Below are 27,027 nucleotides of genomic sequence, written 5' to 3'. Positions count from 1 at the left end.
TTAAACAAACCAAACGAAAAAGCGTGCAGGGGAATGTTTTTTTTTTTTTTTTTAAATAGCTGCGTTTGAAGGTGTTTCCAACTTGGTCTTCTTGGTCCTGATTCACCTTTTCCTTTTAAATGTAGCCATATTGTACATTTACAAGCTGCCTCCTGTAGCTGCCATACAGTCAATCATCCACGCTCTGTAGGCTGGATTTGAAAGGGTCAAGAACAGAGATGCTGTGGGTTATTGTGCAATCATTACCTGGGAGGAGTCATATTCCAAGGGAAATGATACTGAATTCATGCTAAAACAATCACCAAAGCCAAATCATGTGTGAGTATGAGTCCACGCATCATGTGTGTTTATGGGGGTGAGTGTTTTTATCAGTTCTGGAAGTCACACCCCCTGACAGGGAGACCGTTTCATTGGAAGAACATTGAGAAAGAATTGTGGTGCAAGAAGTAAAAAAAGCAGGAATGTACAACACACACACACACATACACACACACACACACACACACACACACACACACACACACACACACACACACACACACACACACACACACACACACACACACACACACACACGCATATCAATCAATGTTAACTTGGAAAGCCACAATATTTATGTTTTAACTCAATAACATTAGGTGACATTATTGTGGCACATCAGTAAAGACTTAAATAGAAATATATAAGGTGGCAGACATAATTGAATTAATTTTAACTGAACAATAACTGAATGAGTTTGTCTCACTCTTAGACCAGCAGGGGTACCAAATCTATGCAGACTGCTGCAATAAGTACATTAATTAACTGTCTCGTCGATGTTTGTCTGAATTAATATGATACTATTAACAATCATATTATTCCTATCACTGTTATGATTCACATATTTATTTATTATTGAATATATTATTATTATTTTTGGAGGAGTTAATGATGAATGTTCCTCAAGATGCTTGCTCACCCTCCTTCAAATTTGAAAGACAAGTAATTACGATCATATATCAAAAGAATCAAAAGAACAGTTCAGCGCCCCACAACTTCATTGCAAACAGTTACAACCTTGACTTTACGATACGATACGATATTACTTTATTTGTCAGATCTGAGGCCTGTACTACAAAGCTGGATTTTCGCTTAGCCGGCTAACTTCAGGGAAATCTCTGGCTTTCCGGTCCTACGACGCTGGTTCTCTTTTTAGCAGGCTAGATTTCCATGGTAACTTATGCTGAGCGGCAAACCTGCTCCGGAGCAGGTTAGGTGGCAGGCTAAGAGATCAACTCAGTGAAAGCACTGCCTGCTGACCAATCAGAGCTCCGTGTGCGGAGTTTAAAGCTATCAATTCATATTACAGGATAGAGGAAATACAGAAAAACTGCCGTTGCAGGAAAGACGGCCGGCCAAAATCAACTGACTGTGTGAACGTGAAAATTAATAGAATATCCCCTCCCATCTTCAGAGCAATCTGACTATTATAATATTAGCGTTAAGAAAGCTTACTTAAATATCTGCCACGACATAAGTAACCGGATCAGAGTAACATTAAGTACAGTCCGCGGCACTGTGAGTGCAGACGTCGATGTGTCCCATTATCATTCATATCATATCACATCATAATGTATCATATATTTCCTTATTTGAGTCAGCTTCTTGAGCCGTATCTGGCCGTGCAACACTCACAGTGTCACATACTGTATGCAGAAGTATTATTTTAAGCAACACATTAAGTTGACGAAACACTCGAGTCAAATTCTCCTAATTAAAGTCAGATCCACTCGTGTCTTGGACGGGGCAGTGATTTCATAAACCTGTTAATGTACGCATTCAAACACTTTTTCTTTTACCAGCTGTATTCACCTTGCAGGTGCAGCTATGTGGCTTTTATCCTGGATAAAGTGTTTAAGTCATGGATGTTTAAAGTTTAACTTCTTCATATTTGACTAATATTAAAGTTCACTTTTCATTCAGGAAGTATGACGCTGCGCTGTCAGTACGCTTGTCCGTGTTTGAGATTGGTCGAATGCTCCAAATACCACCCCTTTCATGTGAACGCGCACCTAACTAGATAGGACACGGCTGGCTTGAGCGATCCACTTGATAACCAGCGTCGTAGTACAGTTTAGCCAGAGCGCGTATGTTTTGGATTGGGCCAACCGGCTAACTCAAACATATCCAGGTTAGGTTGAACCAGCTTCGTAGTACAGGCCTCAGGTCTCAAATTTGACTTGTCCAACATCAACAGACAAATATCCAGACACAAATACATGAAACACAAACATTTAACATAACAGCACAATCAGTGAGAGAAAAGCTGCTCAAAGAGCCTTCAGCGTGCATTTGATCTGGGATTTAGCTCTGTATTTACTGTGAGGATTGACTGATGCACAAAGGAGTGCTTCAGTCTGACTTTATTGAATCGTGGGACCCTGTATCTCCGATTAGATGGTAGCAGTTCATATTCACTGTTCAGAACATGGTTTGGGTCAGAGATTATGTTATTGGACAGCCTCACTAGGTTGTTACAGTATGATAGGCTGAGTCATAGAGTCTCTGACAGGGTTGACCAACAATCTTTGAGCAGATTTTTAACAGGTGGAGCAGTTTTGATTTTAAAGCTGCTGACAAACATTTGTACCAGGTAGTATTGCAGTACTGTAGAATGGACATGATCACAGAGGTAAAGAACAATAGAAGAATTTCTCTGCTCGCCCCAAAAGACCTAAGATGGCAGAGAAAATAAATGTTTTGTTTTGTCCTTTTGCACAGATATTCAATGTGATCCTTCCATGACAGCATATGGTCAATCATTACACCCAAGTACAGTATTTGTATGAAACTCCCTGCTTGATTTAATCTGTATGGATGACAATGGGGACTTTATGGGAGTCAGATGGTGAGCCAAAAATGATTTCCTCAGTTTTCTTGGTGTTGATCTCAAGAGCATTGCTATCAGTCCACTCGACCACCTGATTTACAGCCTGTTGGTGCAGCTCAGGTTCGTCTGTGTTACTGAGCAGAGATATTATTGCAGTATCATCAGAGTACTTAATGATGACTTGATTTGGTGTGTTGGTACGACAATCATCAGTGTAGAGAGTAAAGAGCACAGCTGAACTCACGCAGCCCTGGGGGGCACCTACATTGGTTGTGATGGCAGATGACAGGGTTTTGTTAACCTTCACAAGTTGCTCTCTACTAGTGAGGAAAGCAGCATACCAGTAAATCAGGTATGGATTTACTTCCATATTGGCCATTTCTGACACCAAGATGTCTGCTTGTATTGTGTTGAATGCTGATGAGAAGTCTAGGAAGAGGGCTCTTGCATAGGTGTTACGTTTATCTAAATGTTTAGTGATGATGTGAACCAAAGTGGCCACAGCATCTTCCGTACCGCACCCTTGTTTATAGGCAAATTGGTATGGATCAAGTTTGTCTTGTGTTGTACTGATAAGAAATCGGAGCAGAATTCTTTCTAGTGATTTCATAATCACTGATGTGAGGGCTATTGGTCTGTAGTCCTTATGTTCTTTTGGGCAGCGGTTTGATGTGTGAAGTTTTCCATGACAGAGGGATGGTGTACGTGTCAATAGAACCCTGAAAGATGGGTTGCTTTACATCAGAAAGAACAAACATTAAAGGTACTGTAGGGCATGGGTCGGCAACAGGCGGCCCGCGGGCCATTGTTGGCCCGCCAGCAATAATATTTGGCCCGTAATTTTGAGAATAAAAAATAAAAAAATATTTTGAGATTTTTTTATTTTTTTTTATTTTTACAACATCGGACCGACAGTCGCACATATAGGCTATAATGTCCGAATAGAGAATCTACCTACACCTGAAGAATGCTTATTGTACTTTTATCTAAGTTGAGAATGAATGACATACAGCACAGGCACAATCAGGCAGCGGGGTGCACTGACGTCAATTAAAGTACTTATTTAAAGGACACCTATCATGCTATATTTAAATGATATATTGTAGGGCCATACCTATATAAGGTATATTTATACGTTTCTGTTTTCAAAATACCAAACAGATCATGCATTTTAGCCATGCCTCATTTCACTCTATTTGCTGTTCTCCAGCCCTGTTTTTGCAGGGGGCTGATTCTGTGAGCTGCAGCTGACCACGCCCCCCTGCAGGAGAGGGGAGCGTGCTCTGATCAAGTCAGAAGAGGGGGAGAAAAAGAGATCTCCGTCCTCCGTGTTTTATTCTTATATTATTATATAGAGTCGTTATTCATTTGTTTTAAAGCTCAATAAATAACAAAGAAGACCTTTGACCGGCACTTTTCTAATTTTGTCCGGAAGATTTCAACTTTAACGGACATCTTGACCGGCGAAAGAAAACCTAACTGAAACTCTGCCGCACGGTCCCCTCGTTCCTTGGAAGAGGCGGAGAGGTGGGTGTTTGTCATCTGCTGGTGGACTAACCGGAGAGAATTACAGTGCTTGCCTCGGGGAGGGAGAACAAAAGCCACAGCGGAGAATAAACAGAAGGGTAACCATGGCAACCATGCACGGGAAGTCTTCTTCGCTGCTTTTGTGGCAGACTACAGCGCCACTTACAGGCCTGGCATATGTACTACAGCGTCTCCAGCGCTTTCGAGCGGCAATGGCCGGCCGTGGCCCAACCCCACATTCCCCTGATAGGTGGAGAGTTGGCCCAATAGCCGTAGCGCCACCGTCCTGACGTCAGGACAGTGTTCAAATCTGGATCCGTTTTTATCAGATCCGTTGCAGCCCCTTTTTTAGAGATTTGGGTATGGAGGAAAATAGAGAGGGTTGTGTTTTCTGACACTTGGTGAGTTCCCTGGAACACCGGGGACACATATTCATGTATAAAAGACGTACAAAAGTGCATTTTGCATGATAGGTCCTCTTTAACTATTAAATACATTGAGTTTGAGTAAAATACTTGGTTACTGATTAATTTAGGTTATAATATATTAAATAAATTGCAAAGCAAAACATGCTGTAATTTATTTATTTTGTATTTTTTTAAAGGTTTTCAACCTGAAAGAATCCTAATGTGTCCTTGAAAAGTTGAAATAAAGAAAAGGAAAAAGGATTCCAGTTGTCCATGCGTCCTCTGTTGCCCCTCAAGCCTCTCAAATGTGGGCAAACACTCAAATAAATGCCAAAAACCCAGAGAACTTGACAATACTTATCAGAATAAAAGTATGTTAAATAACACTGCTACCTAGTTAATAACTCACTCAGTGGAGGCTCGTCCATTGAAGAAAGGGAGGACCATCCTCCCTAAAATTTCAGAAAAAAATAAACTTTGAAGAGAACAATAAATACACCTCAATTTAAAAGATAAGTCTGTTAAAATACAGATAATAGCCCTGACTTTTAACATGGGACTGAAATGGGGCTCGAGACGACGAGCCTCCCTTTGGGCGGGTCTATCCAGAGGCTCTGGATTGGGCGCCTATATCATCAGTGAACCAATCAGCGGATCTGACTGCGCATCAGAGTGTTGATGGGGAGGGTTATCAGCGATATCAGAGTTTTTTCTGAACCGGGGAACAGGGGCGCTGCGCCCTCTTACCAAAATCAATTCCTTGAATTAGGCTTTGATTATGTTCTGGCCCGCCATCTTGTGGCTCAGCAAAAAATTGGCCCACGGCCAAACTTACTTGCCTACCCCTGCTGTAGGGTATGTAATTTTGGAGAAACCAGCTCGAGTGCGCTAGAATTTGAAAGTACACAACCGGAAAAAATCTGCCTCTTCCTTCAGACTTCCTTACAGAGCCCCTCCTCCCAACACACACGAACGCGCACATGACCAATGAGGGCACAAGATAAGTTTGTGCACAGATGGAAGGCTGACAGGCAGGTAGGCCATCCAGTTATTTTAGGCGGGCCGGCTAAAATGATTGGTCGTGCTTTTTACAGTACTACGGCTTCCACAGATGACATTTTTGTATGTATTTATTGTCAAAGCATTTAATATATTCATTACTATCGGGATGTTAAGAGCATTCCATGGAATATAACAAAAAGTGTTTCTGAAATAATGGACATACCCCACCTTTAAAGAAGTGACTAACTGCATCAGTTAGGGTTAAAAAAACGTGTATTCAGCTAAAACATGTACATCACTGCAGTTATTATCCAGTGGAAAGTCCTTACCTACTGGCCTAGTTAAATCAAAGTATATTTTACGTTTTTTTGGCTGAGCAGTGAAGTTTTACACACCGTCTTATTTGACTTTCTCAGGACTTGAAACGGTTTATGGGGGGCTGTTTATGGGGGGCTTTGTGGGGGCAGACCCCCACAAAGAAGAAAAATGTTATACACACGTATAAGGTCATCATCTTAACAGTTGTTTATGCTCATCGAGTCATCCGTGACCAGAGCATCAAGTTGGCATGCCTATAACAGCTGAATGCGGCGATTACCATCTTGTTCATCAAATCGCCTCACAAACTTATTAAGATCTAAAGCTATGGTGCGTTTTGATTCAATGCTGAGTACAGCCAAACTTGACAGTATTTTCTCTGTCATTGTAGACTGCAAATACCTCATTCCTTCCGTCTACTTGGATCCGAATGCTTCTCGTTTTGCGCCGTCCCGTTCAAATGAAATCGCCGCCAATCATATTTCCACGCTCGCGGGCCGGGGGAGGGGTTACAAGGCTCGCGTCTTATGCTGCATTCACTTGCACTCGGACATTAGAGATTTTCTCTCATAAATGTCCGATGAGCCACAACTTTTCTTTCAAAACAAAGCTGCCAACCGGGGGTGGCAACTAGGGTGGCAAGGCATTTTTCTGAGGTGGCAGCTGCCACCCTATGCCACCCCGTAGAACCGCCACTAAACTACCAAAACTCTTAATTCAATTTATGGCATTATATTAGAATTGAACACTCTGATACAAAACTGTCTGCACGGACACCACTAGGGCTTGACCGTAAAATATGTATGTTCCTATGTTTACTTTACATGCATAAGCAATGATTATGTATATGTGATTGGACCAAGTGTTTGACTGTGCTGTTGTGATACTTCCCAATGCAGTGTGGCGATAAACCGAGATGCAACCGAGAATGACTAAGGAGAAATTATAGACAGAGGATCGAGGAGAGCAGGCAAAGGAGGAGTGCTCATTAAAAAGTTGCATGGCTGCTGTAACGAAGAGAGATGGAGAGAGAGGCAGAGGAGACAGGGAGACCACCAGAGACAAAGCTAACAAAGGACAGAGGCAAAATAGCTCGGTAGCAGGAATCAAAGAGTGGAGAAAGTTTGCATTGGAAATGGAAGAATAAGGTGAGGAGAAGAGGGGTAAAGAAGAGAGAGACATTACATGGACAGCTCATGAGAGAGGTGGAAGGACTGGAGAAGACAGAGGGATTCCCCGATGGCATCTCATCTCACTCTCTTTCTTGCTCTCCTTCTCCCTATTTCCCTCCTTTTTTCTCCCAATAAATCATTCTGACTTCTCCTTAACCAACTCATTCCCAGCAGGCGGCGAGAAAACTGTAACAATCTTTCTCCTATCTGCTTTCTCTCTCTTTTTCTCCCCTCTTTTCTTATCTCTCTCTCTATCTCTTTTATGTCTTTCTCTCTCATGCACAGGGTCACTTATAGAGAACAGAGATGCTGTGGGTCATTGTGCAATCATTACCTGGGAGGAGTCATATTCCAAGGAAAATGATACTGAATTCATGCTAAAACAATCACCAAAGCCAAATGAGTCCACGCATCATGTGTGTTTATGGGGGTGAGTGTTTTTATCAGTTCTGTGGAAGTCACACATTGAGAAAGAATTGTGGTGCAAGAAGTAAAAAAAGCAGGAATGTACAACACACACACACACACACACACACACACACACACACACACACACACACCACATCTCTAATGCACAGTTTGTGGCAGTGGAGGTGACGCAAATGACATGTCTCTCCAGGACAGAGCTGCAGGAAATACAAATTACAATATGAACCACATCACGTTTGCATGAAACGTGGTTTAACTCTGATATAACTTACTCTAAAAACAATTCAAAAACCTACCGTATTACAGCTATTTTCTCTGCTAGGATTGTAGATGATAATATGGCTGTATTACACTGACTTACAGTGTCTTGTGGATCCAATGAGGCTGGTAGTGGAGAATCCTTGCGTGACATTATGGGTGTTTTTAGCCTTTGGTGATAAAAATGAAAAAGCATGTGTGTGTGTGTGTGGCTGGGGAGGAGGGGGTGTTATGTGGGGAAACAGTCTGCAGATTGTGGCTGCAGACATGTCTGACAGAGGGGGGGATTTCAAAGCCTTTTCTTTTAGACCGGCAATGGAGGTCGAATAGTTGAGAAAAAAAACTTGAAGTCGCAGTGATGCCTGATGTGCTGCGACTCGGCCACAATATTGGAGGAATGCGCTTTTGTCGCTCGCAGGGGGTGGAGTTAGAAAGTGAACGAGAGCTGCCTACCAAACAGAGAGGGGAGAAGGAGGAGAGAGAGAGAGAAAGGGGAGAGACGGGTGGGCAGGCTGCTCACCGTAAACGATGGTTGTCGGATAGAGTCTTGAAGACCTAATGAAACTGGCTGAATTGTTAGCAGCGATTAAAGAGCTCCGCGTGCTTTGCATCTCTCGGATCCTTGGAAGGAGAAACTGCAGCAGCACGCAGATAAAGAACAGTTAAAAAAAAGAAGAGGACTTTAATTTTTTTTACTATTTATTTCTCCTCTCTTTTTTCTGCAGTAAGCCTTTTCACGGCAGCAGCAGCTCTTTCCCAGCGGACAGGACCGTTTCATGCCAGGTGGAAGACCGACCTCTCTCTTGGACCCCATACCGGCCTCACACTCTCCTCTGGCGGGCTCAGAAGCAGCAGTTCCCGGTGAGAAGAGGGGACCAGGCAAAGCTCAGTCTTTAGGGGGACCCGCTTACAAGGACTCCCACAAACCCCCCTTGTTTGAAACCCCAGGATTTGTTGGAAAAGGGAGGGGGGTTCGCAGTTAGGTTTAAGGGGGAGGGTCCTTATTCACTTTACTCCACAATAGACTTTTACAACAGTTATTAACCAGAGTTGTATAGTCTTTGAACATATCCGTTTCTTTGCATGCATGAAGCTTTTGTTTCCCCCCTCTCCCGTCTGTTAGGCATTTGCTGGGATGTTTGAGTCGCGTTGTTTGGTGGGGTGAAGGGACCGAGAGAGTGGCCGAAAGACCGAAGGGACGGAGGCCGAGAGAGGAGCCGGGAGCATGGCTCTGATAGTGCTGTCTCTCTGGGTGCTAACGAGTCTCACCTGGGCGGACGTGATCCCGGTGCCAGCCAACAGGCACTCCGTTTACTGGAACAGCTCCAACATACAGTAAGACCCCCTCTCCTCATTGTGCATATGTGTGTGTGCGTGTGTGCGTGTGTGCGTGCGTGCGTGCGTGCGTGTGTGTGTGTGTGTGTGTGTGTGTGTGTGTGTGTGTGGTTCGATGCCATCTCTTTTGATCCATTCTCCACCTGTTAAAGGGGGGGGGGAAATGTCCTGATTTGGTCCCCCTGTGCTGTCAGGTTCACACATTCACATTTTCAGTTCTGCAGTGTTTTTGATTATGCCCTTCTAATTATCTAGGATGATTGTAAAATCCACTTTCTTCATCTGTATTTTTTTTTGTAAAGCAAAAACATTTTTTAAAGGAATTTAATAGGCCTGTCATGTTTCTCCTGTTTGGTGAGGCTATTTTTGAGCCTCAAAGTGCTCTGTCAGACCCCTACTGTGAAGTCAAGGTGGCTCCAAACCAGCTTTTTCAACACTTCAAATTGCACAACTACTCAGGCATATTTAGTTTATTTTCCTCAGCCTAGCATCAATCTATGCATATATTTCTATTTAGTTAGTCAATTCCCTCATATTTCTCTCCCTTCTCCTATACCCTTAACCGAGGAGTATAAAGAAAAGGAGCATGTGACTCTTTCCGTTCTCACCTCTTTATCATGTGGCTCTCCTCTCTCAGGCTTTCAGGGCTCTTTCTCTGTCTTCTCCTCTATCTGGTTCAATTAGGAGCACTTCTTCATCCTGACCCCATTGTGTTGTAGCAGTGTCACTATTCAATCTCTCCTTCTCGCTCCCTCTTCAACTTGCTCTCTTCTTCTAGCTGTCTCTAACCCCCTTTCTTGTTTACACTCAGTCCGTTGGCCTTTTTGTTATCCTCCTAATCCCTCGCTCTTTGCCTTTATCTCGATTCAAGTTAAAACGCTTTTTTTTCTCCTCACTCTCCTTTTTTTGTTGAAAGCTGCCTTTTTAATACTGTCCTCCTGAGTCCATGGCTCTGCTGCTGGATCCTAGCGTCAGTCTGCTGCAACACACTGTAGGCTTATCTTTCGTCTTACAATCCACAGTCAAATCTTGTAAATTTATGTTGAATTAGCGTTTCCACATGTCTCAAACTGTACATCTACATTTGCTTCTCTTCTGCCCAAATTATGCAGATAGAATTGTCTTAATTTACAACTGCATTCACAATAAATATTGGTGAATTTTCAAGACTTACGTTTAATGAGTAATTAAGCTAGCTGTGCAATGTAATGAATCTTGATTTTCTCAAATACTTCGCAATATAATGCAACAATCAACCAGCATTTTAGGTCTAGGAGGTGCACGAGAGCGCACGTCACACACTAACACACACCTTCCCTTTTGCTCTCCATCTTGTAGTGAATCCTGTCTATGTGTAAGCTATGTTTCGGCTAGCAGGCAGCCCTTATAAAATCTCAGTTTGCGGTATTAACGTCTTCAGCTGAATTTACTTGGCCCCTAAGACGGGCAGCCAGATATACAGCAACTCATATTTTACGACTGCACTTATTAAAGACGTAAACAAAATGAAATCTCAGAAAATACACTGTTGTTTTAGCAGGAGGATCGATGATTCTGTCCGCCGACAATAACTGTAGGCCGATGATTTTAGTTTACAGCATGAAATAAAGCTGTGAGAGGCAAGTGAATTTATAACATAATTACTTAACATGAAGTATTGCCCCAAGTAATAGGAGCGGAAAACATAAGGTTATTGGTCGTGGTACAATACTGTAAACGGTATTAGTTTTCCTGAATGTGTGAAAAAAAAAATTCCGCCATATTTTAGAAAAACGAACATATTTTCGCTGTTAATGCATTATAGCTGATATTTTTCTCTCAATGTGGGGGGTGTTCCTTTTCAATTTATATACAGTGATCTTTTTTTCCTCTGTAACAATTTGATAATAAATGCAAATGAAATTCCACCTTCGGTTTCCATATCAGAGACAGAAGTTGATTTAGATAAGATGTGGAAGAAATGCTTCAAGGCATGGAGGAAAAGGGAATAAGTGAACCCGGGACCTCGGTACAATCAGCTCAACGTAACATGAGCAGCTTTGACCTTGGTAAAATGTATACTTAATTAAGTAATTTGTCAGCTGCTTTTTGCTGTATGCTCAGACTGTAAAGTAGAAAAAAAGGCTGCAGATGATTTTTCTGACAATGCAGTGGGAGAAGTGGGCAGTCTGGGGCAGCCTAACCTTTAACCTGACTGTCCACCAGGACCTGAGTGCTGCAGAGCCCCGCAGTCTCTCCTCTCTCTTGCTCCACACGTTCACTGCCAATACGCTTTCAATCCCAGCGGCAGAATATTCTCAGCCCCTGCATTGTGAGTCTTGGTGTGTGTGTCTTTTATAAAAGGCTGTGGTTAATTAAAGAACACTGCATCTCTGTGGACCTGCCTCATCCCTGATCTTCCCATCTCTCCCTCTCTTTCTCTTCCTCAGTGCACACATACACAATGACAATATATGAGCAGTGAATGGGGATAACGTTTTCAATTCAGCTTACTTATTAAATTAGGAGACAGGGCACAGTGACAAACAAAAGGCAGATAAAGTGTACGATAACCTGTGTAATCTGCTCATTCATACACTTCCTGGACATTTTTTAACCGTACAGATCCTATTTCCAATCTTTATTTTCATCTCTGCAGTCACACATCCCACATTTGTAGGGTTTACTGGCACGTCTCTAGCCGTTGGCAATCAGCCTCTCTGGAGTTTCTCTAACTCACAGTGCAGTGTAGAGGTTTAGAAGGCCAATAATAAGCTGTAGTATAGCTGTCAGTTTGAGTGGTAAACACATTGTAAAGCCTCAGGACCCTGCAGTTTCTCAACCAGCTTCTGACCCCGAGCCACTCATCAACCACCAGAGACAGGCTGGGACTGTTACCAAGGATTAACTGCTTCACACACACTCGCAAAGATCAGCATGTGTGCTTATTATTGTACATTTGCATATGTATCTATGATGTTCCGAGTACACAAAAAACACATGTCCCCGCTGTGTACTTTCTTTACTTTAAGAAGGATAATTTCCCACGTTTGCGTCCTTCACAATGGCTCTTGCCTTTGCCTATCAGTCAATTGTCACCAACATCCCTGGGCATGAGCGTGTGTGTAACAGTGTGGGTTTTTGTGTGTGTGAGAACTCCGCATGTGTGTGTTTACCCTGTTACAGATGTCTCTGTTCATCGATGGGTGACTGAAACAAAAACAAATCCATCAGTCCGTTAAATCACACATTATCTTCCACCACCTGGCAATTAACCACCGCTGTGAGTATGTGCTCATGAGTGTGTGCGTGCATATATATGTTTATGTGTTTAATCTAATAAGGCAGCAGTGAACTGGTTTGCATAATGGATATCTGGTGATATCTCTTAATTTATCAGTTGTATATTTCGGAAAGTGGTTAAGTTGCAAATAAACACAGGCATAAGCATTTCTAGACAGCAGTGTGTGTGTATCATTGACACTGTCACCTCAACGCATGCCACTGGAATGAGACCAGCTATGGCAAGCAGAATTTGCTTCTCATAAAAATGCACATGCATGTGTGGTAATCGATGCTGATGTGGAACTTGTTTTATATTCATCCGACTCTTCAGAGTGTGCAGAGACACGTCACGCAGGGCAGGACAGAAATAATGCACGAATATATGAGAAGAGGTGAGATAGAAATGCAATGGGACTGGCAAGGGGAGAGAGGAAGTCAGGAAAAACACAAACAGACTTTGTGTAGAATGATAATAGAGCAGGGGGAGGAGGGTCATCATGATAATAATGCTTGGCCAGGGCCCTGATCCACACACTGAGTTCTCACATTAGACATCATAAGACAGGTGGAGTTTGTGTGTGTGTGCCTGACAGAGAAAAGGGAAACACAGACAAGAGGATTAAGCAGACCAATCAACCATCCCCTCGACAGCAACACAAAACTATCCGTCTCCCAGCCCCACTTAGGACAACAACATTTACATTTATGAATATCTGCACAAAGGAGAGTATTACTCACTCACTATCACAAGGCACACGGCCCGCCTGTGCATGTGTGTGTGTGTGTGTGTACGTGTGTACAACTAATCCATCATAGGCGTTCGCTCCATCGCTACATATGTCAGCCACCGCTGTGATGTGTTTTTGTGCACATGCACCCACACACACACATAAAAAAACCTCAGACACAGCCTCAGTGATCATAATAAGAGTTTTATAGACACAGCTATCAGGTTGTTCATTAGTAACACATAATAAGGCCACATGGTGTGTGTGTGTGTGTGTGTGTGTGTGTGTGTGTGTGTGTGTGTGTGTGTGTGTGTGTGTGTGTGTGTGTGTGTGTGTGTGTGTGTGTGTGTGTGTGTGTGTGTGTGTGTGTGTGTGTGTGTGTGTGTGTGTGTGTGTGTGTGTGTGTGTGTGTGTGTGTGTGTGTGTGTGTGTGTGTGTGTGTGTGTGTGTGTGTGTGTGTGTGTGTGTGTGTGTGTGTGTGTGTGTGTGTGTGTGTGTGTGTGTGTGTGTGTGTGTGTGTGTGTGTGTGTGTGTGTGTGTGTGTTGCATAGAGACGTCATTAATTAAAAGCAATAGGAAACACCTGTGTGATTGATGACTACTGTTTGCATAATAAGATCCAGGTCTCTCTTTCACTCTCTCTCTCTCTCTGTATGTGCATGTGTTGTTAATACATTTTTCTGATTGGACAGGTGTGGTATGTGAGCCGAGACATGTACAAAAAATAAGAAAAAGAAAACAAATTAATTCTTATCCTTTATTTCTTTTTCCTCTTAGGGGATGAGCTAGATTCAGTAGAGTGCTCCCCCCTCTCTCTTCTTCTCTCCTCCAAGTGTCTAATGGTAAAGCACTCCTGGGGTGTTGGTATTTTGGGAGCTATGTGGTTTAATGTGAACGTTGTGAGACTCTTTCTCTGTCAAATTAACTTGGACTAAATCTTTCCAGTGCTAGAATATATGTTCCCTTTGTTGTCTGTTTCCTCTTTTCTTTTCCTCATCCACACTTTCATTTTATTCCCTTCTTTCCACTCTTCTTCTCTCCTCTTTGAGACTTTGACGAAAGCCACCTCAAACACAACTCCGTGGAGATCTTATGAATTTACACATACTCTTACATTGATCTTGGGAAAAATACAAGCCTATAATATCCAGCCCACCCCGGTTTTTTTCTACCTCTTCTGATTGTCTCTTTCATCTCTTCAAACACTGTCCTGCTTATGATCGACTAATCGGAAGCATTGCTGTGAAAACGCAGTATTGATGTGTGGCGTTTGCGCTCGCTCTGTCTGGATCAAACGCAAACTGGTCACTGTCGTGGTTTGGATTCAAAGAAAGCAGGTTCTTAGGGATTTTAGGGATGTAATACTGCTAAGACGAATCCTATGAGAGTCGGACCATGTTGAGTATTTCTGATCCAGCAAAGCAAGAGTCTTATAAGTGTAAATGCCTGGCCTGCGATTAGTATTGATTTAAGTGACTGCTGAATCCATGCTGGTGGCTTAGTGGTTGGCAAAGATGCTTTGCAGTAAAAAAAAATGTATTGAGACTAACAGAGTCATTGCTCGAAATAACACTAAACAAAAAACACGTCTACCTCAGTGTCCATTTAGTTCGCTTTGTTAAAAATATCAAACGTAGCAAATCACACAAATCAGAAAAGGTATGTGAATTGTGATTTTTATCCTAGAAGTTTCACTATGGATAAAACAAGGGCCGGATGATGTACTTACAGTAAGTTGTAGCAGGAAAGATGAAATAAAACACAGCATCACTGCTAGTGTTTCCCACAGGTTGAGAATGTATTTTTGGCAGTGAACCTCCAGGGAGGTGGAGGTGTAGCGTGGTCGGCTGCAGTGAATTCACAAGCTTAGCAGCGCACATGAATGCTGAGTTCTGGCAGACTTTTCAGTCAATGCTCAATTTCATCCGCATTTTCCTACAAACGTGAAGATGAAGAAATAAGATAACAGAAACACATCTTATTGAGTGGGCCATCCTAATGCATTTTTTGAACGGGAGGTTTTTTGTCGTTCATTTAATAAAGGCGAAACAGTTTTTTTTTTTAAACTGATAAACATGACACACAAATGATACGGGCTTACAACATTTAGCACTGCATGCCTTTATTCCTTGCTGGCTGCTGGCTGTTTCATGTTTCGGACCACATCATTCATTTGGAATATGTCCTTTTCAATGCTTGGCCAGTGATTTATGAAATTCATGAAACTGTCGATTCACAGAGAGGTCTTAAATTACACAATTTTATAGAAAATATGTGGTGTTGGAGCTTTGATGTTCTGAGAGTGCCTTCCGAGTATTTATGTGCCATGTAATTGCTCTATTTATTTGTTTTCAATAAAGCGTGAATGGCATGTTTGGAGGGAGCATCATTTCCCTGACACAATCAAAATGTAGTCAGTAATCTTTGCATATCTTCGAGAATGAAGTGTGTTGCTTGAATTAATATTTCTAATTTAGCATAAACGTGCATCTTTATCATGTAATTTGCCACCTGCTGGGAATCCCTACTAGCTTAGAGCAGCTCTGCAGCTCAACTAAATCCTGGATCAGACGGGATGTCTTTTCTCAGTTAAACAGCACATTTAATGGCTATATCGCCTTGCTTAAAAGGATGGTGAAATATGCATCACTCCGACATATCTCGCTAGTTAGGATCTTTTTTTTTCTCACTGTAGATGCTTGATGAATATGTTTGCAGGTTTTGGTTCGTGTGCTTCAGTTTACACTCGCTTCCAACACCACGCCATCAGTCAGATTGGACGGTCTAAATAACCAAAGGCGTGACAAAGACTGAGAGTGATTGCTCTTTATGTTATGGCCACTGTCTCCTCTCTCAGAAATTCAGTTTGGAAAGCCTTAAAATTAGGAAATGCTCCTTTCAGGTGATTGGATAATGTTGGCGTGGCACCCCCAATTATTGTAACTTTTAACAAGCTGACTAGCACACCTGCGTCCCGGGCCAGGTGTGAAAATACTGTGAGCTAGAAATGTAAGCTTCTGCCCTGTTGGCTTCCTGAGTGAGCCAAAGCAGCAAAGACTGGGATCAACATTGAGTCGATAACATTGACCTCCCCTTTACCTTATTTGTACACTACCAGATGCACACTATATAGCTTTATAGAAGCATACCATTGTTTTCAACAGCAGGGATCCATTTTACATTGCAGTTACCGGCTTTTGATTGCACTAGGACACGCAGAAGTTCACACAACGTCAAACACATCCATATTGGCTTTGTTCTTGGTGATTTCAGGATGTTAGGTAGTCTGTGTTTACTGTGCTGCACAATCTGGAGGTAATCCCAGGACAGTGTCTGTATGAGTAATGTTAAAGCATAGAAGGGAAATGTAGATCTCACAGATGAGATTGAATAGGGACAGTAAAGTGACAGATCTTTTCAGGAAAGTTATCTTAACAATGATTTCCCCGAAATCAAAATGCGGTACCAAGTGAAGCTGTGATATGTGTTGATTTAAGTTCAAATACTGTCACCTGACGCAGATGCATTATTTTTGTTCCCTTGACAGCCAAATGATTGAATGACCATCTTTCCTCGTTATCTGTAGATTTTTAGGGAAAACAAGAATTTATCTTTCCCACCCATGTGTTACATTTGAACAAATTGTCCACAGAGAGCCAATCCCACAGCGATGGGCTGGAGGCAATACACAAAAACATTCAAATACACACTCAGGCGCGCATGCCCGATGCTGTTGTTGATATTAACATTATTCTCTGAGCCGACGCCTAAGCTCCAGCAGTGTAATCAGGTGCTAATAACAAGGCTGTGATGTTTACAAGCTGTTTGAAAGCGCTGTATGTGTGTGAGAGAGTGCGTGCGAGTATACTCTGTCTACTCTATTCCTCGCCAGCACTCTTGGGGCTTTGGGGAGGGGGGGGGGGGGGGTTCTAATAATTCAGACTGTCAGCTCCTGCACACACACACACACGCACACACACACGCACACACACCAGATGCTCACATGGTGTGTTTGTGATGTGGCTAATGGTAGCAGCGTAGTGGCAGTCTGAGGCCATATGCTGAGCCTGATCACAACAGAGCAGAGTGGTCTAGCGTTAATAAACTCTACCGACATGACAATTAAGAATCCTCCGCATTAAGACAATAACGTCTCGCGTGAAAATGCCGCTGTTTTAATCAAACACACCAGGAGTCAACTGTCGCAGGCCACATCAGGATAGAGGAGCAGCAGGGAGGAGAGCCAAAGCTTCAACAAAGAAGAGTTTCTTTTGTCACTGCTCACCAGGCAGAAATTATGCTTATTGTTTAGCTTTGATTATGAATATTGTTATCGGTTTTTAAAGAACTTCACAGTTTTTATATGGTTTTATTTTAATGCTAGTTTCTCCTTAACAGGTTTTCATAAGAAACAATTATAGCGAGATGTGAGAAAGTCCTGATTGAGAAGGTTTGATTTAGCAGCCAGAGGAAGAGGAAAATAAACTTCAATAAACTGCAGAGGGCACAGAATTATGCTTATTCCATCCACAGAGAGAGCGCGGCAGAGAGGGAAAGAGTCTTTAATTGAGGTTTTATCCATTTAAGCTGTCACTAAGAGGCCAACTCTGAAACCTTTTAACCACTCTCCTCTCAGTAATGACACAAATCAGAGAGGAAATGCGTTCGTGTGTCAGCGTCGCTGTGAATGTGTGTCCGCGTGTGTTAGTGTTCGTGAAGCAGGAGGGTAATTATGCGGAAATTGGGAAATGGCTAAGTGAATTATGACCTTGTTTCAGCAGAAGGCTTTAATCAGTCCCAGCCAGGCCAGAGAGAGAGGCAGAAATGCGCGCCACACAAGCACTCTGACAGCCACCAGTCAGTAAAACTGTCAACCGGTCGGATGTGTCAGTGGAAAGCAGCCCAAAGTTAGTCCAAAACATTGGCAGAAAATTCATTAATGGACATAACATAGAGCCTTAAAGAGCCATATTATTATATCGTCCTTGTTTTGGTGTTTTGTATCTGCATATACGTTTGTGATGGTGGGTCTTCAATAATTCAAAAATAATCATATTTAGCTTTTTAGACTCTTTTCACATTTTGTATTGTAGGCACAACCATTATTTATACTATCAATTACAGATTAATTTTCTTAAGTAATATTTTTTTTAATTAATGGAAATAGTGAAAATCGCCCACTTCGACATCCCAGAGCCAAAAGAAAAATCATTACATTGTATGTTTTTTCCAACCTACAGTAATCTTTTTCAAATTTACTGTAGTAGACAAAACATTTTCTTTACAATTTAATTTAACAATGTATTGTTAAGCAATATTGTTGCAGAATAATTTCCGTTAATGTTATCGTTTTATAACTCTCTAATCGATGGGCTGGTTATAAGATAGGAGAAGTTACTTTTTTGCTTTCTATTCCCTGCTGGGGAAAAATATGATAATTCAAATGTTGTTCTTGACACTTTTCGGCCTTTCGAAGTTCATGTGTTTGTGAGTGCATGAATGCTGTGTGTTTGCTCGATCATGTATGAAGATCTCCTGCTGTGCAGATGTGTGTGAGGTCACACACATGGGTCAGCAGCACTGCTGTGTGTTATCGGTCTCAGGGTGCTTCTGTCAGTTCTGCTCTGGCTGTCTATTTGTGTTGGGTCGATGGCGTCGTACAGACATTGCACGCGTCCCCACGATATTTCAGCTTGTTCCTCCCCTCTCTCTCTCTCTTGTTGCCTATCATCGTCTCTTCCCTCCCCTTCTTCCTTCTCCCTCTCCCGTTGGCTAGACTTCACGCCATCACTTCTCCTCCTCCTCCTCCTCCTCCTCCTCCTCCTCCTCCTCATTGTCCTCTATCTCCGTACTATTCTAGAGTCTCTCTTTAGATCCGATCAGGTGTTTTCTGAAGAAACCTTGCTGCTTCTTTATGAGGGATTCCTGTTCTTGGCTTCATATCTTGGCCAGTGTGTGTTTGTGTGCAGAATGCCAATATAATGCTGCACATCTTCTTCTTCTTATGTGTTATAAGAAATGTATTATGTGTGAGCAGTGTCTGAAACAGAGGGCCTCATCATATCACTCTGCGTGGGGCCTCATGTTGGCCAGGGACGGCCCTGAACTCATCAGACACTTCAGCTACATGTCTAATGAAATAAGGTACTAACAGTGTGCGATGCATCTGTCAATACAATTGTCTAGTGAGCAAGGACTGTGTAATTGATTCAGTAATTGTTACCTGTTGAAAATTCTGTTGAGAAATCATCTGTAGATGAAATAACTAAATGGGGAAAGTCTGTCCTTTTTAATTACCTGATAAATCCAAATACCTAATCACTGCTATGCACAAATCCAATACTCCCATAAAGAAGTCTGGAACATTCATTTGCAACATTGCCTGTTTGGATATTGACAAACTCCTATTGACTTGGGGTACACATTGTCTATTAATCTAGCATTATCTGTGGGATGTAGTGTGTGTGAGCTCCTCTGTCAGTGGGTTAATGTGTACATGTGTGATTTAATGTATACCTTTGACCTTTGGTGTGCATGAATTTACACGAGGGACAGCTGTTTTTTGTGTGCATATGTGTGTACACTGTGTAAAGTCAATGGTTCAGTGTTAAAGATCTTTTTAAAAATGGACACTTTATTTCTTTTGAGCAGTTAAAGAAGGATTTCAATATCCCACAGTCATGTTTCTTCAGATATTTGCAGATACGTAGTTATGTCAGGACCCACTTCTCTCTAGCAGCCCCACAGAGTACCTGGATTGATGACTGTTTAAATATGGATCCCTGTGACAGGGGTCTGGTGTCTGTATTATATGACAATATTCAGAGGGTCGCCGCTCCGTCGCTTAATCACTTAATGAGGCAATGGGAGGAAGAGCTGGGAATAACTATCAGATACTATTTGGCAGGCAGCAATTCAGTTTGTCCACTCATCCTCAATGTGCATTAGACATGGGCTGCTACAATTTAAGGTTTTGCATAGGTTACATCGATCTGCAAGTAAACTGGCCAGATTTTACCCAGGTCTAGACCCAACCTGCATCAGGTGCAGTCGGGACCCGGCCAGCCTAAGTCACATGTTTTGGCTCTGTCCAAAACTGGCCCCTTTTCGGACAGGTATATTTAAAACCTTTTCGTACATGAGTAATACGGCTGTGGATGCTAACCCATTGACTGCATTATTTGGCGTGGTCACACAGGAGACACGAATAACAACTGATCAGGCTGAGGCTGTGGCATTCTCTACCCTACTTGCTAGACGTCTGATACTCTTTAGTTGGAAGAAGGCTGCACCGCCGTCTCACAAGCGCTGGGTAGAGGAAGTAATGTCCCAACTTAAACTTGAGCAGCTAAAGCACACTACCCGGGGCTCTATCGCAAAGCACTATAAGGTCTGGCAACCATTTCTGTCCTACTTTGAGAACGAATTCTCTAACATTAAAATAACGTAGCCAACCCCCCCCCCCCACATTGTTTTTTATTAATTTATGTTTTCAATTAAACTTTTGGTTATTTAAAGGTGGGGTAGGTAATTTTGGAGAAACCAGCAAGAATTTGAAAATACACAGCCGGAAAAAATCTGCCACTTCCTTATAGAGCCCCTCCTCCAACACACACGAACGCGCACATGACCAATGAGGGCACGAGATAAGTTTGTGCACAGATGGAAAGCTGACAGGCAGGTAGGCCATCCAGTTATTTTAGCCGGGCCGGCTAAAATGATTGTCGTACTTTTTACAGTACTACGGCTTCCACAGATGACATTTTTTAATGGATTTTTTGTCAAAGCACTTAAGATATTCATTGCTATCGGGATGTTAAGAGCATTCCATGGAATATAACAAAAAGTGTATCTCGAGCCGGTTTCTCAAACTTACCTACCCCACCTTTAACCATGTAGTTTTTAATTTAATAATTTATGTGTATGTCTACTTTCTATATACATATTTTGTATCTCTTCTGGATGTCAATTGATATTTTGTATACTTTCTGTGTGTGCTGTATTTTTGAATGTTGAGTGCTGCTGTTTGTTATATGTGGAAAATCAATAAAAATATTTGAATAATAATAATAAAGTCAATGGTTCTCAATTGAGGGAGATAGAAGGAGGATGCTGAGAGCTGGAAGTGCTGGCTGGCCTCAATGCTAACACCCACACTGTCTGTAGGCTCTGCTTTCCCTTCCTACGCTCTCAGGCATGGGAATGTGCTAGCACTACTGTAGTAAGGCTGCATATGAATGAGTGTTTACCTCCTCTCTCAGCCAACTTCTCTCTACGGCCGGACTATCAGTTTTTTTAATGAGAGAGTAAAGTCCAGGGTAGCTGCTGGAGGTGGATATGGACCCTGTCTTCATTTCACTTGTGTTATAGGGAGGGAGACGCAGCGTAGAAGATAGAGGGTGGAGGGCTGTTTGGAGAATGTGGGAGTTGCAGGGTTGTTGTAATGAATGTACCGCAGTTAAGGGGGGGGGGGAGATGTGGGAGGAGATGTGGGAGGAGATGTTGCAAAATAGGATGTGTTGTGTTGATGGAGCAGAGTTCTTCGCAGCCAGGCAAACTCTCCTCCCATCCTAGTATGTGCCCATATATGTGTGTGTGTGTGTGTGTGTGTGTGAGTGTGTGTGTGTAGGTGGGGGGTGTTGCAGAAAGAAGAGAGAAAGAAGGATTTGGAATGCCCCACAGCCTACAAGCGTACCACCCACACACATTACCCACATGTATTAGACCCATACATTTGCATACTCTTCACTCTCCACCTCTTGTACCTCTCTTTCCATTTCTCCCTCTGTTTCCCCCTCTTCCATACATGCACACACGGGGTCTCTCACTGACACACACACACACGTGCAAGGAAAACTCGTTTCACAGGGACAATCTCTGTCATTACCTCCCACAGCTTCCTCAAGGGACTACATTGTTATTTTCTTCCAGGCCTGATCAAATAAAGTAGAGCAGATAGGACACACACACACACTGCTCCACACACAAACATAGAATCACAAACACCTTACACTCCTATATTTGCTAAACCATGAGTGAATAAAAAACAGAACAATGACACCTATCCTCCCACTCATTGTCTGTGTTGTGAATTATTGCTCACGCCACAACGTGAGTGTTAAACCCCATTGAAGCCAATAGTAATTCCCAGCATATGTATTGCATCACGGGTTGCAATTTTCTACAGTATCAGTCCAGATAATCAAAGGCTCCATGACACTCTCCTCTTGGAGCAGAGGACTCCTGAGATGGCAGTGGGTAGGCAGAGAGGCCAGTTAAACTTTGCATCAGCCATATCTAAGGGCCTCTGTTGCTGCCGGAGAGGAAAAAAAGAAAGAGAGAACACAGAACAAGAAAGACCAGACAGAAAAGAAAAAAAATCATTGATAGAAGGCGAAGGAGGGGAGGGCACCGAAGAAAAGAGAAAGGAGGGTCTAGCAGAACAGTACTGCCAAAACTGAGGTCAATTGTGATGAAAATGGCCGTTCACATGACTACAATAGCGGCTGAGTGACAGCACTAAAGCAGCATGGACGGGCTTATCCTGATCACTCAGGGCCTTGACTGGGGAAATCACAATGCCCCAGAGATCTGTCCTTTTTGGGCTTGGAGGATCACAGAGCGCCCACGGTCCCAAGCTTTGGCCCTGAAACGTCCCTGACATTACCATATCAATGCAACCCCGGCTATTCCGCCAGGGAGCAGGGCAGCTAGCGATAGTGCCTCCCGGTTAGCATCACCCTGTGCCTTCACAAGGCTATTCAGCGGGGAGTCAATGCTAACTCAATGCTAAGTGTGAATGGGAAGAAGTGTAAGCTCACTCCTTTAGCGTGAACCCATGTCTGCCGGTCCATTTTTAAGTCTCTCATGGCTTTCTCGCTCTTTATCTCGACGCTCCACTTTACTTTTCACATTTTAAGTTGTTCTTATGTTTATCTGTACTTTTGTAGGTTTTTGGTTCTGTTGCACAGTAGTATCGACCAGTTTGAAATACCAAAAGGTGCCATTATATCCTTGCTCATCTTTACTTGTTGAATAATAATTTTAGACCATTTTTGTCAAGGTCAAGTTCATTTCCAACTTGACAACCTTACCATTTGAGTTTGTTTGAGAGACGTTACATTTTTTTTAATATAAGAACAATTTTCTTTTATAGAAAAACAAAAAGTTCTTTATCGGAGAGGGACAACTGGCCAAACATTTACTGATAAAAACCTAGGTGATGTACCCTTAAAGCTCCGGAATAACTTTTACATTGACCTTGTGGTTAAGATTACTTTTTGAAGTGCTGTGTCATACTGTTAGCAAGCTAATGTTAGCTTTGTCAGTTTGTCAGTTTGTTCAATAAGCTAGGTTAGTTTTGAGCAAAGGACAAAGTCACGAAATAATAACAACAAAGAATATGTAGCCTAATTTTGAGTTATTATTGATCTCTGCCCAAGAACTACTTTCTGTTGTACATCCAGTTTTTAATTAGAAATTCATGGAGTAACTCAGTGTAGTTGGTCCCTGCTGTTCAAAAATAATATGATATTTTCTTAACTTTGGAACAGATATGTAGACATTTGGCAAGATGTTTTTTCTTCTAAATGTTCGTATCAGTACTCAGGTCCCATATCTCCTTTAGTATCTTAACTCAACAGCCTTGTACAGCTTCCATGTAATAGGAAACTACTAAAAAAGCCGAGCTGAGGGTGGTGTGAGAACAGGTTACAACCTCCCTGTGTTGTGAGGATATTATATCACATGACACTTACAGTAGAATTGATATCATTACAATGCAATTAGAGATATTAGCCAGTAAGAGTACAAGCCACAATGTAGTGTTAACCTCATTATTACGCAATGGGGAGGAAATGGATCATCTGGAGAAGGAGAGCTGGTCTCTTAATGATGCAGAAGAGATGGAGGAAGAGATGGAAGGAAGGAAGGAAGGAAGGAAGGAAGGAAGGAAGGAAGGAAGGAAGGAAGGAAGGAAGGAAGGAAGGAAGGAAGGAAGGAAGGAAGGAAGGAAGGAAGGAAGGAAGGAAGGAAGGAAGGAAGGAAGGAAGGAAGGAAGGAAGGAGACAATCGATGAATAAAAGTAAAGGATGGAAAACTAAAAGGGCAAGGAAGAGGGAAAGACAGGTGAGTTATTGTCCGTAGACTCCTTGCTTTGTCATTGGAAATCAGTGCCGTCGGGCAGGACACTGTTTGATTTTGTTCTGTCAGTCAGCACATACACACACACTTACACACAGACATGCAGATTGGCTCCAGTCGGCCACTGAGTATCGGCAGTGAGCTGAGAGGTTATCAGGCGTTGTCAGGTGCCAGACCCACTCTTGGTAGCAGGTTTGTCATTTGTAATTAGAGAGTAAAGGATCGCTGGCTTGTTTTTTTCTCACCTCTCTCTCCTATTCTCTGGCTGAAGGCTGCCAGGGTATCGACAGACAAGTGACAGGACACACATACACACCACACATATACACATATACATGCACTGACACACGTTTGATGGGCCAAGTTTGATTCTATTAAGTGGAGTTTGTCAGTTAGTCAGTGAAGTGTTGGTGCGAATGCTGATGGCCAGACAGCGAATCCCACAGAGCTAACCAGGATCTGAAGCTGCCTGTTCAGACACTCACAACACTGAGGGGTGACTGAGCAGTGGCAGGCCTAACTATGATTATTTTATGTCAGTCACACACACACACACACGCACACGCACACACGCACACGCACACACACATCCTATCTGGTGTTGTATGGCTATGTGGTCACGGTCCATGTGGCTCTGAGTTCTGGTCACGGTTAAAGGGGCTTCCTTCTGGAGTGGAGGGGAAGTTGAGTCTTAAGTTGAAGAAGGGGGGAGTAAGAGAAGCAGGAGATAATAAGAGAGGGCTAACAGTGGGGGTGGAGAGCTGGGATGGAGCATAGAGGGAGTGAAAAGGGGAAGATAGAGGCTGAAGGTGGGTTCTCCGACTATGAAAGCCTGCGTGCCTCCATTGCTGTGCCATTGATGTATTCTAATGCTAAGTGTAAGGCTGGGCCTCGACTGGTCTCTGGGAGAGACGGGCCTTTGATAAGCACAACCAAGCTCTGGGACAGATCCTTATGCATATGCATATCCTTCGCTCTGAGTATATGTGTGTGTGCATGTACACACTGTTTTATTTGCCATTTAAGTAACAGTTTTTCAGCCATTTACGGCAGTTGTAAATTTGTCCAATTTCCATATCAATGTGAGAATGTTTTTGGATGTTTTGAGCATCGCTCCATCCTAATCCTAAATTACCCCCTATGCTGGTGGATGTTTTTATCTGGCATCCTATGATTCTCTCTCTGTGTGTGTGTGTGTGTGTGTGTGTGTGTGTGTGTGTGTGTGTGTGTGTGTGTGTGTGTGTGTGTGTGTGTGTTGTGTGTGTGTGTGTGTGTGTGTGTGTGTGTGTGTGTGTGTGTGTGTGATGTGTGTGTGTGTGTGTGTGTGTGTGTGTGTGTGTGTGTGTGTGTGTGTGTGTGTGTGTGTGTGTGTGTGTGTGTGTGTGTGTGTGTGTGTGTGTGTGTGTGTGTGTGTGTGTGTGTGTGTGTGTGTGTGTGTGTGTGTGTGTGTGTGTGTGTGACATGGAGTCTGAACATGTGGCGTTTCGTGTGTGGCCGCGGTATCACGGACCACATCTGATCATGTAATTGGCCATCTGCAGAAGAGGGCAAAGTGCAGACTTTCACAGAGGACTACATCTCACTGGCCTGTTCAGGAGGTGTGTGTGTATGTGTGTGAAGCCTCATCAATGTGTGCCCTATAAACTATGTGTGTGTGGGAGGAGACGGGGCGCTGTTGTGTCGATTGCTTTGTTTGCCGTGTGTTCCGGTCCCCAACCGATTATAGCATGAAATTCCACACACATTGTATAGCAATGGGGAGTCTCACATGTGGACAGGCACACACAGTCAAGCGCACACACACAATAACACACCAAAGCGAGAAGTCAGAAAGGGCTGTTAATGACTGTCGGGGACAGAAAGGGAGCGGGACTGTGGTGGTGTCAAGGCTTTGTGACAGATGCTGGTTGTAAAAATGCCTTGCTCACAGGTTTATTGTTATGAAAAAAAGTAACGATCAGATTCAGCAAGATTGATGTCATTCCTTCTTTCTTTCTCTTTTTTTCACACAGACACACACACACACACACACACACACACACACGCACACACACACACGCACACACACACACACTGGGTCCTAATCCCCCTCTGAGCCCTGAAGAGTCTCTCCCATCAGTGACCCTCCTTCCACTCGAGCACTTTGCTTTCCCCTCTCCACTTCCTACTTGCATTTGTTCTTCTACTTCATCCTCCTCTCCGGCTTGTTCATCTTACTTCACCACCTCTCAGACGATACTTCACGAACTGCTGTGTATTTATCAGCGTGTGCATGCCCCGTGCGTGTCAGCGTATATGTGTTTTTACGAGAGATAGGGAGGGAGGGGAGCGTGTCAAAGAGTGCTCATCTTGATACTTTCATTGCCTCTCTTTTAGCCCAAGAATATGATGGATGTTTCAAACCGAGCGAGTCCTGAATATGAGAGCCAGCCACTGATGTTGCTTTCACCTCCGAGTGTGTGTGTGTGTGTGTGTGTGTGTGTGTGCTCCGAGGCACTGAAGGTTATTTGATCTCATTGTGTTGTTGGAGAGGAGGCTGCTCTCTTGCTTTATGACCGGTGCTGTAGATATGCAGC

General features: G+C 42.9%; 1 protein-coding gene across 2 annotated transcripts in view; it reads left to right on the top strand.

Annotated features, from left to right (window-relative positions):
- efna3b (ephrin-A3b) overlaps positions 1-27,027 on the top strand; it is a 67,674-nt gene that overhangs the window by 3,161 nt on the left and 37,486 nt on the right. Inside the window, exons 2-3 of one of the 2 annotated variants that reach the window (XM_034128187.1) lie at positions 8,708-8,843; positions 9,106-9,317. In XM_034128187.1, the coding sequence (XP_033984078.1) occupies positions 9,208-9,317 (110 nt within the window). In that variant the 5' untranslated portion in view covers positions 8,708-8,843; positions 9,106-9,207. Of the gene's footprint in view, positions 1-8,475; positions 8,844-9,105; positions 9,318-27,027 lie in introns of those variants that run through there. The other variant, XM_034128186.1, reaches the window with a different exon arrangement.

This window comes from Trematomus bernacchii, unplaced genomic scaffold, assembly GCF_902827165.1.
Source record: "Trematomus bernacchii unplaced genomic scaffold, fTreBer1.1, whole genome shotgun sequence".
In the NCBI taxonomy this organism is placed as follows: Eukaryota; Metazoa; Chordata; class Actinopteri; order Perciformes; family Nototheniidae; genus Trematomus; species Trematomus bernacchii.
The sequence above is the reverse complement of the archived record's forward strand: the minus strand, read 5'-3'. Positions and strand labels throughout refer to the sequence as shown.